The 12298-nt window shown below is 58.1% G+C and overlaps 5 protein-coding genes across 5 annotated transcripts; 2 read left to right on the forward strand and 3 right to left on the reverse strand.

The window, feature by feature from the left end:
• Window positions 1–171: 171 nt before the first annotated feature.
• DCS_00674 (uncharacterized protein) lies at window positions 172–1637 on the forward strand (the record flags this gene model as incomplete). Its single annotated transcript, XM_040798013.1, has 3 exons — window positions 172–454; window positions 686–847; window positions 919–1637. The coding sequence occupies 3 exons, from the start codon at window positions 172–174 to the stop codon at window positions 1635–1637; spliced, it is 1164 nt and encodes a 387-aa protein (XP_040658896.1).
• A 673-nt stretch (window positions 1638–2310) lies between these two features.
• Window positions 2311–5052, reverse strand: DCS_00675 (3-isopropylmalate dehydratase; the record flags this gene model as incomplete). The annotated part of the gene is made up of 4 exons (XM_040798014.1): window positions 2311–4434; window positions 4533–4607; window positions 4793–4824; window positions 4953–5052. 4 exons carry the CDS (start codon window positions 5050–5052, stop codon window positions 2311–2313), a joined length of 2331 nt encoding a protein of 776 aa, XP_040658897.1.
• A 2894-nt stretch (window positions 5053–7946) lies between these two features.
• Window positions 7947–8252, reverse strand: DCS_00676 (uncharacterized protein; the record flags this gene model as incomplete). Its single annotated transcript, XM_040798015.1, has 1 exon — window positions 7947–8252. One exon carries the CDS (start codon window positions 8250–8252, stop codon window positions 7947–7949), a length of 306 nt encoding a protein of 101 aa, XP_040658898.1.
• An 867-nt stretch (window positions 8253–9119) lies between these two features.
• DCS_00677 (uncharacterized protein) lies at window positions 9120–10537 on the reverse strand (the record flags this gene model as incomplete). Its single annotated transcript, XM_040798016.1, has 2 exons — window positions 9120–10241; window positions 10292–10537. The coding sequence occupies 2 exons, from the start codon at window positions 10535–10537 to the stop codon at window positions 9120–9122; spliced, it is 1368 nt and encodes a 455-aa protein (XP_040658899.1).
• Window positions 10538–11426: 889 nt separating this feature from the next.
• On the forward strand, window positions 11427–12017 carry DCS_00678 (ATPase, V1 complex, subunit F, eukaryotic; the record flags this gene model as incomplete). Its single annotated transcript, XM_040798017.1, has 3 exons — window positions 11427–11618; window positions 11681–11818; window positions 11877–12017. 3 exons carry the CDS (start codon window positions 11427–11429, stop codon window positions 12015–12017), a joined length of 471 nt encoding a protein of 156 aa, XP_040658900.1.
• Window positions 12018–12298: the final 281 nt, after the last annotated feature.

Genomic DNA, 12298 nt, shown 5'->3' on the forward strand with positions numbered 1-12298 from the left:
GTGGACGTCTGCTTGGCGACGGATGTCGAAGAGATGTTTGACGTAGCAGTCGATGGGTGGATGGATGAATAACCCTCATGACGTGACATAGTACCAAACTTGCACTCCAGTCTAACCCTCTGACTCTTCCGCCGTGTCTTCCACGAAGCCTCCTTGCCATCGGCCTCAATCATGCGCAAGCCGACGGAAACAGAGGGTCCAATCCGTCTCGGAGAAGGACCGGGATCAGTGGCCGATGCCGAGGTGGGGGCGGGGCAAGGCTGGAACATTTGCACCCAAGTTGTACCGGTGTGTATTTATTCATCTTTCGTACCGAGAGCAACGACGGAGCATTGCGTTGCTTCTCTCTTTCCCTCCGACCTCGGCCTCAACCTCAGCTTCGACATTGCTTCGATCTCAACCTCAGTATCGACGTCGACGTCGACGTCGACTTGGCAACGAGCCAGTCGGCCTGGTGAGAAGACGAGTCCAGGAAACGGCGACGCCGTACGATGAAACGACGACAGCGACCTACTCCATCACCATCGCCTAGCATTGGCCGCGAGCTGGCTGGAAATGGGTCTGAAGGAGAAGCTGCAGTTCATCCTTGACGACGAGGTGGAAGACGCAGATGAAGGCAAGAAATCAAGCGACGGCGGGACTCCTGCGATGCACCCCACCACCAGCTGCTGACATGGCCCCCCAGAAACGTTCCTCCTCTACTCGCAGCCCTTGCCCTCGCAGGACCTCGGCTTCATCGACCCCAAGGCCCGCTGCCTCGAAATCGCCATCGGCAACCGCACCTTCACCATCCACCAGTCGCCGACGGTGCTGTCGTCGACCCGCGCAGGTGGCACAACCGGAGCCGGTTCGCCTATCTCACCCCCCCCCGCCTCTCCTCTTTCTCGCCACTGACAGAGTGAACTGCTCAACATGCAGTTGTCTGGAAAGTGACGCCCATATTTGCCTCCTGGCTCTCGCAACCGGCCAACCCCCTCCTAGAGCTCCTGCGCCGGCGCCCGTCCGTTGTCGAGCTCGGGTGCGGCATCTCACCGCTCTGTGCCCTCGCCTTGCGCCCATTCGTTTCGACGTACCTCCTCACCGACCAACCGTACGTCCAGCGGCTCGTGACGCAGAACCTCGCCGAAAACCCGCCACCGTCCGCTGGTCGTCGGGGAAGAAGAGGCCGAGCCGACGACCCGTCCCACCACGGCGAGGTGCTCTTTCGAACCCTGGACTGGGAGACGGATGAGGTTCGCTCCGTTTTCGTGGATCGAGCCATGAGCAGCGGCTTCGACGCCATCATCTCCTGCGACTGCGTCTTCAATTACGACCTCGTCGCCCCCTTTGTACAGACCTGCGCCGATCTGTGCCTTCTGCGCGCACGGGATGCTGATGCTGACGGAGACGCTGAGGACGAGGGCCAGGTTGATGATGATGATGATGGTGATGATGAAGGCCGCGTCAAGCGGCGTCGGCGGCCTTGCTTGTGTATCGTTGCGCAACAGCTCCGCAGCGATGACGTCTTCCTTACCTGGCTGCGCGCCTTCCTGGAGCGCTTTCACGTCTGGCGTGTCCCCGACCGCTTGCTGTTCGATGGGCTGCAATCCCGGGCTGGCTTTGTCGTCCACGTCGGCATCTTGCGAGATCCATCGTGACCGCTGGCAGGGCCGGAAGGAGGGAGTGGCTGCATGTATGCGAGCCGCACTTGCGAGAGCTGTCAAAATGGTGCGAAACAGTTGTACCAGCAGGCAGCGGATGTTCATGGCTAGCATGCATGACAGCATTGTCATCATCATCATCGCTGTCGCTGGGATGATGTCATCGATCCAACAAGTACCGAGCATTGCCATCCAACTACATGGACCTCAGCTGCAGCAAGTAGCAGGTGTGAATAGCTAGAATGCATACCAACATTCTCATCAGCAGCATCACCATCGCCGGCACGGCATCGTTGACCCAACATGTGTCTTAACATCATCTGGGTGCATGGATCTCACCTACACCAGGTGTGCATATCCAGTATGCATGTCATATTCTCACCGTCACCATCACCATCGCTGGCACGGCATCATCAACCCAACATGTGTCCAACATGACCATCTAGCTTAGCTGGACGGGCTTCATCTACACGAAGTAACCTTTCTCTATACAGAAAATGAAAAAAGTGCCCCTGTCCGCGAGCCAGCCCCCGACCAGGGGAAACGCCCATCCGTTCGTCGTGCGATATCGAAAAAAAAAACACATCACCGTCCGTTCCTTTCGAGACAAGTGTGAAGCAGAACCGATACGCCTCCATCCCATCCCATGCTCCGTCCCGGCTGCCCACCGTTACCAGTCTAGCGGCTCCTTCTTCTCCTCGCCGCGGTTCGTCGTCGGCACAGGCACCGCCTGGACCGCCAGCCGGCCGCCGACGCTCTTCAGGTAGCCGGAACCGTCGAGCCAGGGCGTCTTCGCCGTCATGGCCTTCTCAAAGGCCGTGATCTTGCCCTCCAGCTGCATCGTAAGGCCGATGTCGTCGAGCCCATCCACGAGGCACTGCTTGCGGAACTCCTCGACGTCGAAGCGGCAGATGCTGTCGCCGGCAGCGTTCCTGATCACCTGGCTCGGAAGGTCGATCTCGATCTCGCGGCCGGCCCGGGCCTCGCCGGCGATGGCCTCGAGGTCCGCCGCATTCTCGATGCGGATCGGCAGCATGCCATTCTTGAACGTGTTGTTGAAGAAGATGTCGGCAAACGACGGCGCGATGACGCACTTGATGCCGAAGTCGAGGAGGGCCCACGGCGCGTGCTCCCGCGAGCTGCCGCAGCCAAAGTTGGCGCCGGTGCAGACGAGGATCTTCGACTGCCGGTACGGCTCCCGGTTGAGGACGAAGCCGGGGTTCTCCGACCCGTCCGGCTCGTACCGGAGCGCGTGGAAGAGGGCGGTGCCGAGGCCCGTCCGCTTGATGGTCTTGAGGAACTGCTTGGGGATGATGGCGTCCGTGTCGACGTTGGCCATCTCGAGCGGCACCACGACGCCCTTGAGGGTGAGGAACTTGGGCAGGCCGGCCGACGAGGCGCCGTTGGGCACCGACGTGTTGGTGTGGGGTTCCACGTCCTCGGGCTGGTCGGCAATCACCTCTCGCTCGTGCGCGTCGTTGGCGACGCCGTTGGCGACGGGCAGAGGCTTCGTCGCGGGCGCCACGCGAGCCTGCACGTGGGGGCTGGTCTGGTAGTCGGCGAGCTTGCGGACGTCGGCGAGCTTGCCAACGAGGGCGGCGGCGGCGGCCATGACGGGCGACATGAGGTGCGTCCGGCTCTGGGCACCCTGGCGGCCCTCAAAGTTTCGGTTCGACGTGCTCGCGCACCGCTCCTTGGGCGAGAGGATGTCGGGGTTCATGCCGAGGCACATGCTGCAGCCGGCCTCTCGCCACTCGAAGCCGGCGTCGAGAAAGATTTGATCGATGCCCTCGTCCTCGGCCTGGGCCTTGACCAGACCGGAGCCGGGCACCACCATGGCGCGCATGATGTTGGCGGCAATCTTCCTGCCCTTGACGACGTGGGCGGCGGCCCGCAGGTCCTCGATTCTCGAGTTCGTGCAGGAGCCGATGAAGACCTTGTCGACGACGATGTCCTCCATGGGCGTGCCGGCCGTGAGGCCCATGTACTCGAGCATCCGGCGGCCAGCCACCTTCTTGGCCTCCGTGGCGAACGTCTCGGGGTCCGGGACGACGCCGGTGACGGCCACGACGTCCTCGGGGCTCGTGCCCCACGTCACCGTCGGGACGATGTCGGCGCCGTCGATGAACACGTCCACGTCGAACTTGGCGTCGGCATCCGACTGCAGGGACCTCCAGAAGGCGACGGCGGCGTTCCACTCGTCCGAGCCGTGCTTGGGGGCCAGTGGACGGCCCTTGAGGTACTCGAACGTGATGTCGTCCGGGGCCACCATGCCGGCACGGGCGCCGCCCTCGATGGCCATGTTGCAGATGGACATGCGGGCCTCCATGCTCAGGTTGCGGATGACGGAGCCGCAGAACTCGATGACGGCGCCGGTGCCTCCGGCGGTGCCGATCTTGCCGATGGCGTGGAGGACGACGTCCTTGGAGCTGACGCCGGGGGCCAGCTCGCCGTCGACCTGGATGCGCATGTTCTTGCTGCGCTTGGTGATGAGGCACTGCGTCGCGAGCACGTGCTCGACCTCGCTGGTGCCGATGCCGAAGGCCAGGGCGCCAAAGGCGCCGTGCGTCGACGTGTGGCTATCGCCGCAGACCACCGTCGTGCCGGGGAGGGTGAACCCCTGCTCGGGGCCGATGACGTGGACGATGCCCTGTCGCTTGTCGCCGAGGCCAAAGTAGGCGAGGCCAAAGTCCTTGACGTTCTCCTCGAGCGTCACGCACTGGGTGCGGGAATCGTCCTCCTCGATGAAGGAGGCAATGTCCTTGAGGGCCTTTCGCGACGACGTCGGCACATTCTGAGGGGGTGGCGAGCGAGTCAGCGACTGAGCGTGCCATGGCGCCGCCGTGGCCGACGGGGATGGACTGTTCCATGCAACGCATTTTCCATACGTACGTGATCAGTCGTCGCGAGGGTACAGTCCGGTCTCCTGACCTTGCGGCCGGCCTTCTTGAGGCCCTCGAAAGCTTGCTGTTGGCGCTTCCGTCAGCCCCGAGGTGTGCATGTGCATTCGCATGCGTGCGCATTGCGCATGCGTGCAAGTGGAATGGCCTATATGCCTCTCGCCCTCAACGCCGTCCTCCGCTTCCCGACCAGGGTGAGGGCGGGGAGGAGACAGGGGAGGGGGGCCAAGACAAGGTTCGCGGCGGACGCACCGGTGATGTCACCTCATGAACAAGGTGTCTGTCTGCACCAAAGTCAGCAATCAACTCGGACCATACATGCAATGCCATGCAACGGGGCTGCAGGCCGGCACAGGGCCGGGCAGGCACAGGCCGTACGCGGTCCAGACGCAGTCCAGGCAGAGAGACATACCAATGTAGAGCAGAATGGTGCCGTCGAGCTTCTCGTCGACGATGTGGTGCGAGAGCACCTTGTCGTACAGCGTCCGCCGCGCGCTTTCCGAGACGGGCATCGTGGGCAACGTCGGAGGGTGTCGCTGGAGGAGCGAGGATGCGGAATTGAAGGAGGAGGAGTGGATAGATAGTAAGAGGAGGGAAGACGGGCAAGTCGATGGAGGGAAGTTCAGGAATAAATATTATAGCGAACGGGTAATGGTACCTGCCTCGTAGGTAGCATGTTTTGGGTCCGTTACGGAGCAGGAGCAGGTAACGGGGAAGGTAGCCACCACGCATTGGTACCTCGATGCGAAGGGACGACTAAGACTCGCAGCGACCAGCGGGGGGGACCTTCCGAGTCCTGGACGTACCCTCCCTGAAGGGGCGCAGTGCCTGCCTAGTACAAGCGAGCGAGCGAATGAGGTTGCCGACGACGCCGACATCGCCAGCACCAAGCGGCCCCCAGGGTGGGGCGGAAGACCTGGCGCAGAGGTTCGCTCTTTCGATTCCTTGGGTATTAGTTCCTGCCCGCTCGCCACGTACACCGACATGTACCGACATGTACACGTACAGACAGTACAACTAGGTGTACGCTTGCAAGGGAACATGAGAGTACGTCGCAGGTGTACTGTACGCCGTACATGCACTGCGCACCTACATGCACTGCACACCTACCTACTCGAAAGCATTCGACCCGTCCGAGTTGCCCATGGGAGGCCACACCGCATGTCACCTAGCGGTATACTGTGGTTGGCGTATACTGCAAGTACTGTACTTACATTAGCCGTGCGACGGGTTGGAACCCATGTACTTGCAAGTACTCGTACGGCTTCTGCCGCCCACTATTATTATTTCTCTTCTCTTCGGAGCACCGGAGAGACCCAAGGCACGTAAATATCCAAGCCAACCCACCGACGCTCCAACGCACAGAGGAGACGATGAAGGAAGCGAGGCGATTGGGTAGAGGACAGAGGTGTCCGTATCATGCCTCTCCTCCCCACCAGCCGGCCACCCAGCATGCCTTGCTCTGCTGAGCCGACCACCACCGGCCTCGGAGCTCCCCCCCTCGCCCCCCACCACCGAAAGCGTAACTCCGATGATCGGAGTCGCGCCGGCCCGGCCTCTGCACCGGCACGCCAAGGAAGCCAGGGCAAGGACGACAACGGTTCCCTGCAGGGAATTGATTGGCTGTGATTGCTAAGTCCCGCGTCCCGATTGGCCCTGTGCGAGCCGTCCTGGATCCGCCTCTGCAACATGATGCGACGCTTCGTGACCATCCATTGCTGCATCATTCAGTTCTAGCAATACCTTGTATGTACTTGTAGGTGTACATGTACTTACTTACTTGCATGCAACATGTCAAGTACGAGTTCTCGTACAATGCTCACTTGGCAGTACGCCTACGTGTACAGTACTTTGTACCTTGTCCTTTCTCTGCTCATGTGCGGAGTACAGATGGAAAATACTATGGCACATGTGTACTCCGTTGTCGGGGTGGTAATGCTAAGTACTTGAAATATATACTGTAGTAGTACTCCGTAAGTACGTAAGTAATTACGGAGCACGACTACTGTACTTAAGTAAGTACTTACAAGTAGTAACACTACCGTACATGTGCATGTCCTTGCTGTGCATGTCCTGCACTTACTTACTTTACCAGCATAGTTCGGAGTAATATATTGTGCAATACCTACTAAAAGTACTCAAGTCTTACTTGTACAGCAAGTACAACTACTGTATCATACATCTACTAACATGTATGAACGGTGGGGTTTGCCTGCCAATGCGTGCTGTCGTTTTATTCTACAGGCAGTGGCGGCCGTTCATCGCCATCGCAAGCCATCGATCGCCATCATAATTTCCATAAGAATAAGAATACGCTCTGCATTGTACTGTAATGCTCCAGCAAATGCGTTTACGGAATACCAAGTACAGTAAAATGCGGTACAATTAAGGACTGGCCGTAGTAGCAGTACAAGTACTATAATTACTCGTATAAGTACTTACGGAGTGCGGAGAACATGTACTCCGTACTCCGTACTCCGTACAGTAAGTACTTAAGTATTGCATGTACAAGAGTGCACTTACAGTACGTGCAAGTACTGCAAGTACGGAGTAAGTACTCACTCGTATCTGCATAGGAGCCCTCCATCGCCCCACATGAACAGTGACGAACTGCTACGCATCATTGGCTGAGGAGCACGAACCTTCGTAGCTGCCCCACACGGCAGGACCTCCTGTGGCGAGGCTGCAATTCGGTCGAGTACAATTATTAATTACTTATACTGTACTCCGTACTTGTGCTGAAGATGGACAGAGTACAAGTACAAGAACTTGCTCCTGAACCTCCGGGCTCCTGAAGCTCCCCTCGCGTAAATGTGCTGTCCGTGTACGGAGTAAGCATGTAAGTACAAGTAAGTTTACTTGCTGTATCGAGTGAATGGAGTATTAATGTACTTACGTGCACTGCTTAACCTTCCATCAAGTACTCGTGCAGCCCGCGTCTCAAATGTCCTCGTTCCCCACTGCTCTCCGCTTTCACCACTTGTTGAATGTAATATCGTGCGTGCATCTCATGCAACTACGTTCCATTCGCTGATGACCAGTACGAGGGCTGGTACGCTTCCTTTGTACCAAAAAGTACGCAAGGTACTACCTACATATGGATGGTAACCATATCCTTCAGGCTTGGTGGTATGCCTGCGTTTCAGCATTATGCCGTGGCTGTGACCGTAACAGTGACCTCGTCGGTGGCTGTCATCCACAACCGCTTCGCCGTCGTCAACAAGAGGAGTCTGTCCAAACATGCACGGCCCAATGTCGTCCACGGTGTTCGGATGAGCTGGAAAGACTCCTGGTATGCGTAACCGTGGCCTTTACTTCCTCCGCCTCCTTCAACTCCTTCATCTTGATCGTCGTGTCCGTCCATCTCGTCCGGTTCATCTCCTTCGACTCCATCCTCCCCTGACGCTCAATCCGCCCCTTGCTCATGTTGGCTGTCGCATTGCTGGTTGTCGACGTCACCCTGTCGGGCTGACCCGTCTTGGGGTTGAGGCCTTGGACCCCAAGGTAGTCTCTGCACGCCTTCGGATTCCGTCTCCGACGAGCCTTTTTCTCTTCTCGCCTCGAGTAATCCGCCCATCGTCGCGGCTCCGACTTCGAGGATGAAGACTGGGGAAGGACTGCCCGTGCCGTAAGGAGAATCCTCAAGTCCGGAGAGCTGGGGGGTGCTGCCGCGAGTTTCAAGCATACCAGCGTCGCGAGCCGGCCCGGCCATTGGGACCCGGGTCCGATTATTACACTTGGTATCCATGGGCGCGTTCGCCTCCTCGGCCCAGGCCAGCATCCGCCCGTGTCGCGCCCCTTGTCATCGGTTCACCGTCCCTGCCTGGGCCTCCGCCACGTTGTTTGCCGGCTTCCACTGAGCGGAGCCGACTGTTTTGTCCGCTCGTCTCGCCTGCTGGCGAGAGCGCAGTGTGAGTTGTGCCGACTCCTTTTCTTCCCAAAAGCCTTGCTTTCTCAGCGTTCCACCGCGCTCTGGCTTGCAGCTCGGGATCAGCATTCTGACCCAGGCACCCATCCGTGAATTCTGCAGTCTTGACAGCCCTTTTCGTGCCTGGCGGCGGCATGCGTTCCAGTAGGAGGGATGATGCCAAATCTTTCGCCAAAACTTTCGACGCCAAAGCTTTCGCCGCCGTACATTTCGCCGTCGTTTTGACATCGGCCGGAGATGCAGGCGGCAAGACATGCGACGTCGCTCCCTCGGCTGTCTTTGGATCATCATGCCGTTGTCGAAACTCTTGGCCAGATGGATCGCAAGGTAGGGTGGTTGCAACCCCCTGGTCCTGCGTTTTCAACACTCCTGTGACAAAAGGAAGAATATGGCCCGCTTCAATAGGAGCAATGCAAGCACGCGTAGACGAGGCAGCCTAGCAGACTGCCCACACTCGTTGGGTGGCGTGTCGCGCCGGGCAACTTTATTCGCGGCGTGAAGGAACCTTCGAATGCTTGTTCGTTTGCGTTGCCGAAAAAAATGAGGCCAAGAAAAAACAGATATCCGTGCATCGGCCAGGGAACCCATGATGGATGCGGAAACGTGATCCGCGCCGGCCCGCAAAGAAGATGCCGCCGAAAAAACAGAAGCCTACAGTCGTTTGGGGTATCTCTCATACCCCGGCCTGTGCTTGCCCATGTTTGCAAATGGATGCGGCGAACTGTTCATGTTCATGCTCATCGACTCCCTGAACCCGCCGAGCTTCGTCGGGCTGCTCGGGGGCTCCCAGTTCCGCTGCTCATACGCCGCCATTTCCCTCGAGTTCCTCGGCGACGATCGGTCGGCTCCGTTGATGGCTCCCATGCTGATCGCCTTCTTCAGCGGAGACTTGCCATGCGTGAAGATGCCCATGCTTCCGCCGAGGCCCTGCCTGCTGCTTGTCAAAGGAGCAACGCTGGTCGTGGTCTGGACGGAAGCAGGAGTCCGGTTGGTCGGCAAGCTGGTTCGTCCGTCAGGGCTGCGCCGGCTGAAGGCGGTCGTGGTCGATTCCGCTCGTCGGCTGACCGTGGGCGGCGTGAACATCGGCGGCTTCAGCGCATTGCTAGCATTGGCCACCAAGGAAGACTCGGCCGGGTCGACGTGTGGGTTGTGATGTGCCATGAATGAGCGACGGATGAGCGTCGTCGCCGTGCCCGTCTGCACAAATCCACTGGCCTCCGACAGTTGCGTTCCGGCGTCCCTGACAACGGGGTGCAATCGTGGATGGACAAACTTGGTGTCGTATTCGTGCATGACCTCCCGTTGCACTATCGCCTGGTCCTTGGCTTGCTGGCCGAATCGCGACGAGAGCAGGAGCATTTGCGCCGACAGGACCACCTGCACCACCAGAGTATTGAACACGGCCACGCTCGGCCGAGGGTCGAGAGGCGCGAGAGGGAGAAACAGCAGGTAGACGAGAACGTGGCCCGGGCCGAAGAAGCAGAACAGCCGAATGCACACCGGTAGAGGGTCCCAGACCGAGAGCTCCCACACGTCTCGGTTCCTGTCCGGATGCGCTCGAGACTCGGCCGATTCGGGCGTCAAGATGTCGGCAATGTATCGCAACGGAGAGGAGGAGACGGGCGAGGATTGCACCTTGACTCGCTGCGCGGAAGGGGTAGACGGCTGACGGTCGATGCTCGCCTCGAACATTCGGTACTTTCTCGTTCGGGATATCGTATACACTGCATTGCTCACGGAGAAGAACACGAGCGTCCAAATTAACGGGTGGACCTGCAACGGAGTGAGCAGAGGACGATGCAGATGGAGTGGTCCATAATCACCAAGAGGGAGAGCCAGCTCGCGCTGCCCTCGTCGCCGAACACGTCATCTTCGGCCGACTTTGAGCCGGAGTTGGCGCGCGCCAGCAGGAAGATGAGGTTCAAGCCCAAGCCAAGCTGGGTGCCGACCAGATTCGAGTCCCAGTCCCTCGTCTCCATCTCCTCCGAGAGCCAGAGCAAAAAGTCCATGGGGTTCAGCATCGAGCTGACGCGCTCCCATAGCGACTTGCGCCGAACAAGCCGGGGCATTTCGACCGCTGCTGACGTGTTGTGTACTCGTGCCCGTAGTGTACGTAACGTACCTTGTTGTTCTGCTCCTCGGGCGGAAATGCGATGCGAGTGGCGAGTTGTTGCCAGAGCCCTCGAGGATAAATCGGAGTTGTTGGGTTGTGGAGACGGATGGATCATGTGTGCAGTGCCGTCGGCTGTGTTTACTCTGTGCCCTGTGCTCCGTACGAAACATACAACGTACTCTTTGCAAGTACTCCGTAATTAATTACAGCGTACTCCGTACGGAGTACTGCACTTGCAATTGTAATTACATGTACACATACTAGTTGCAAGTAAGTAATAGCAGAAGCAAAGTATGCTGGGCGTCCAGGCATGTACGGTACAAGTAGTTCTCTGTTGTCCCCAAGTACTAGGTAAAACTTACTTACAGTACTCCGTACACGTGCTGTACTCCGTAAGTATACCTACATACAGTATTCTGTACACAAGTACGGAGTACTTGCACTTGCAGTAACTACTAACAGGGGCTACATCTCCTTAACCAAAGACCAAGGTAAAGTAGGGTAGTGGTATTAATACTGTAAGGATTAGTGGTATTAATACTGTAAGGATTAATACTTACTAGGTATTTATATCAATACTTATTTGTAGGTAATATTTGTTTTTATTACGCCGTTTCCTTTTGCTGACCAAGAGATTCCCACAGCTCAAGTCCCAACGCGGTTAGCGGCTCATGTGCTGCTGCAAGGGCGGAACACAGGCGGGGTGTGGCCGTGCTGCATCGGCGCCACTCCCTGTGACGTCCCGACTCCCCCTAAAGGCTACTTTTGCACGACGAACCAGGCTGTCGTCATCCAGGCCAGCTCCCGCATCTCCACCATTTACGGCCCCCCGGTTGATTGTCAGCATGGCATCGCAAGCAGACTTCAAGGACCGGCAGTTCCTCGCCGTCATCGGGGACGAGGTGAGTGCGTCCGCTCGGCCGAGCGAAACGAAGCCGCCGCGACGGCCACCGAGGCATCGGCCAAGGCGTCAAGCGACTGACGGCGAATCCCCTGCACAGGATTCGGTGACGGGACTGCTCCTCGCAGGCATCGGCGTGAGTGCGGCCTGTTCATTACGATTGATGGAGATGAGGAGCGTCGTTGACAGTTCACGCAGCATGTCACAGCCGGCGCCGATGCGCAAAAGAACTTCCTTGTCGTCGATAGCAAGACGGACAACGCGACCATCGAGTCGGCCTTCAATCGATTCACCCAAGAGAGGAAAGATGTCGGCATCGTGCTGATCAACCAGCACGTCAGTAAATACTCTATTCTTGAGCAGTTTTGCTGTACGATGCTTACATGCTTTCAAGGTTGCCGACAGAATTCGACACCGCATCGACACGTACACCGCTGCCTTCCCCACCGTGCTCGAGATTCCCAGCAAAGATCATCCGTACGACCCGGAGAAGGACAGCGTGCTGAGACGAGTGCGACGCCTGTTTGGCGAATAAGTGGATGCGACTACTTCACAATACTCATCGGCGGTGGTCCGCGTGTCGGACGGATGCAAGCAAGCATAGCGGTCATGGCGCAACCGTGTGGTTGGCTTGGAGCGCAGTCGTGCATTGATTCACTTCATGTTCGCCACCAGTCCCAAATAGTGTTTGATTCATAAGAAAAATAAGCCCTGAAGACCACGTAGACCGTCGAGTTTCAAGCAGTGATGCCTGCTGTCCACTGGGCGATGGGGTGGCAAGGGATGCCTAAAACGAACGTTCGCCTACCCAACAAT

The sequence above is a fragment of the Drechmeria coniospora genome, chromosome 01 (genome assembly GCF_001625195.1).
Source record: "Drechmeria coniospora strain ARSEF 6962 chromosome 01, whole genome shotgun sequence".
Lineage (NCBI taxonomy): Eukaryota > Fungi > Ascomycota > Sordariomycetes > Hypocreales > Ophiocordycipitaceae > Drechmeria > Drechmeria coniospora.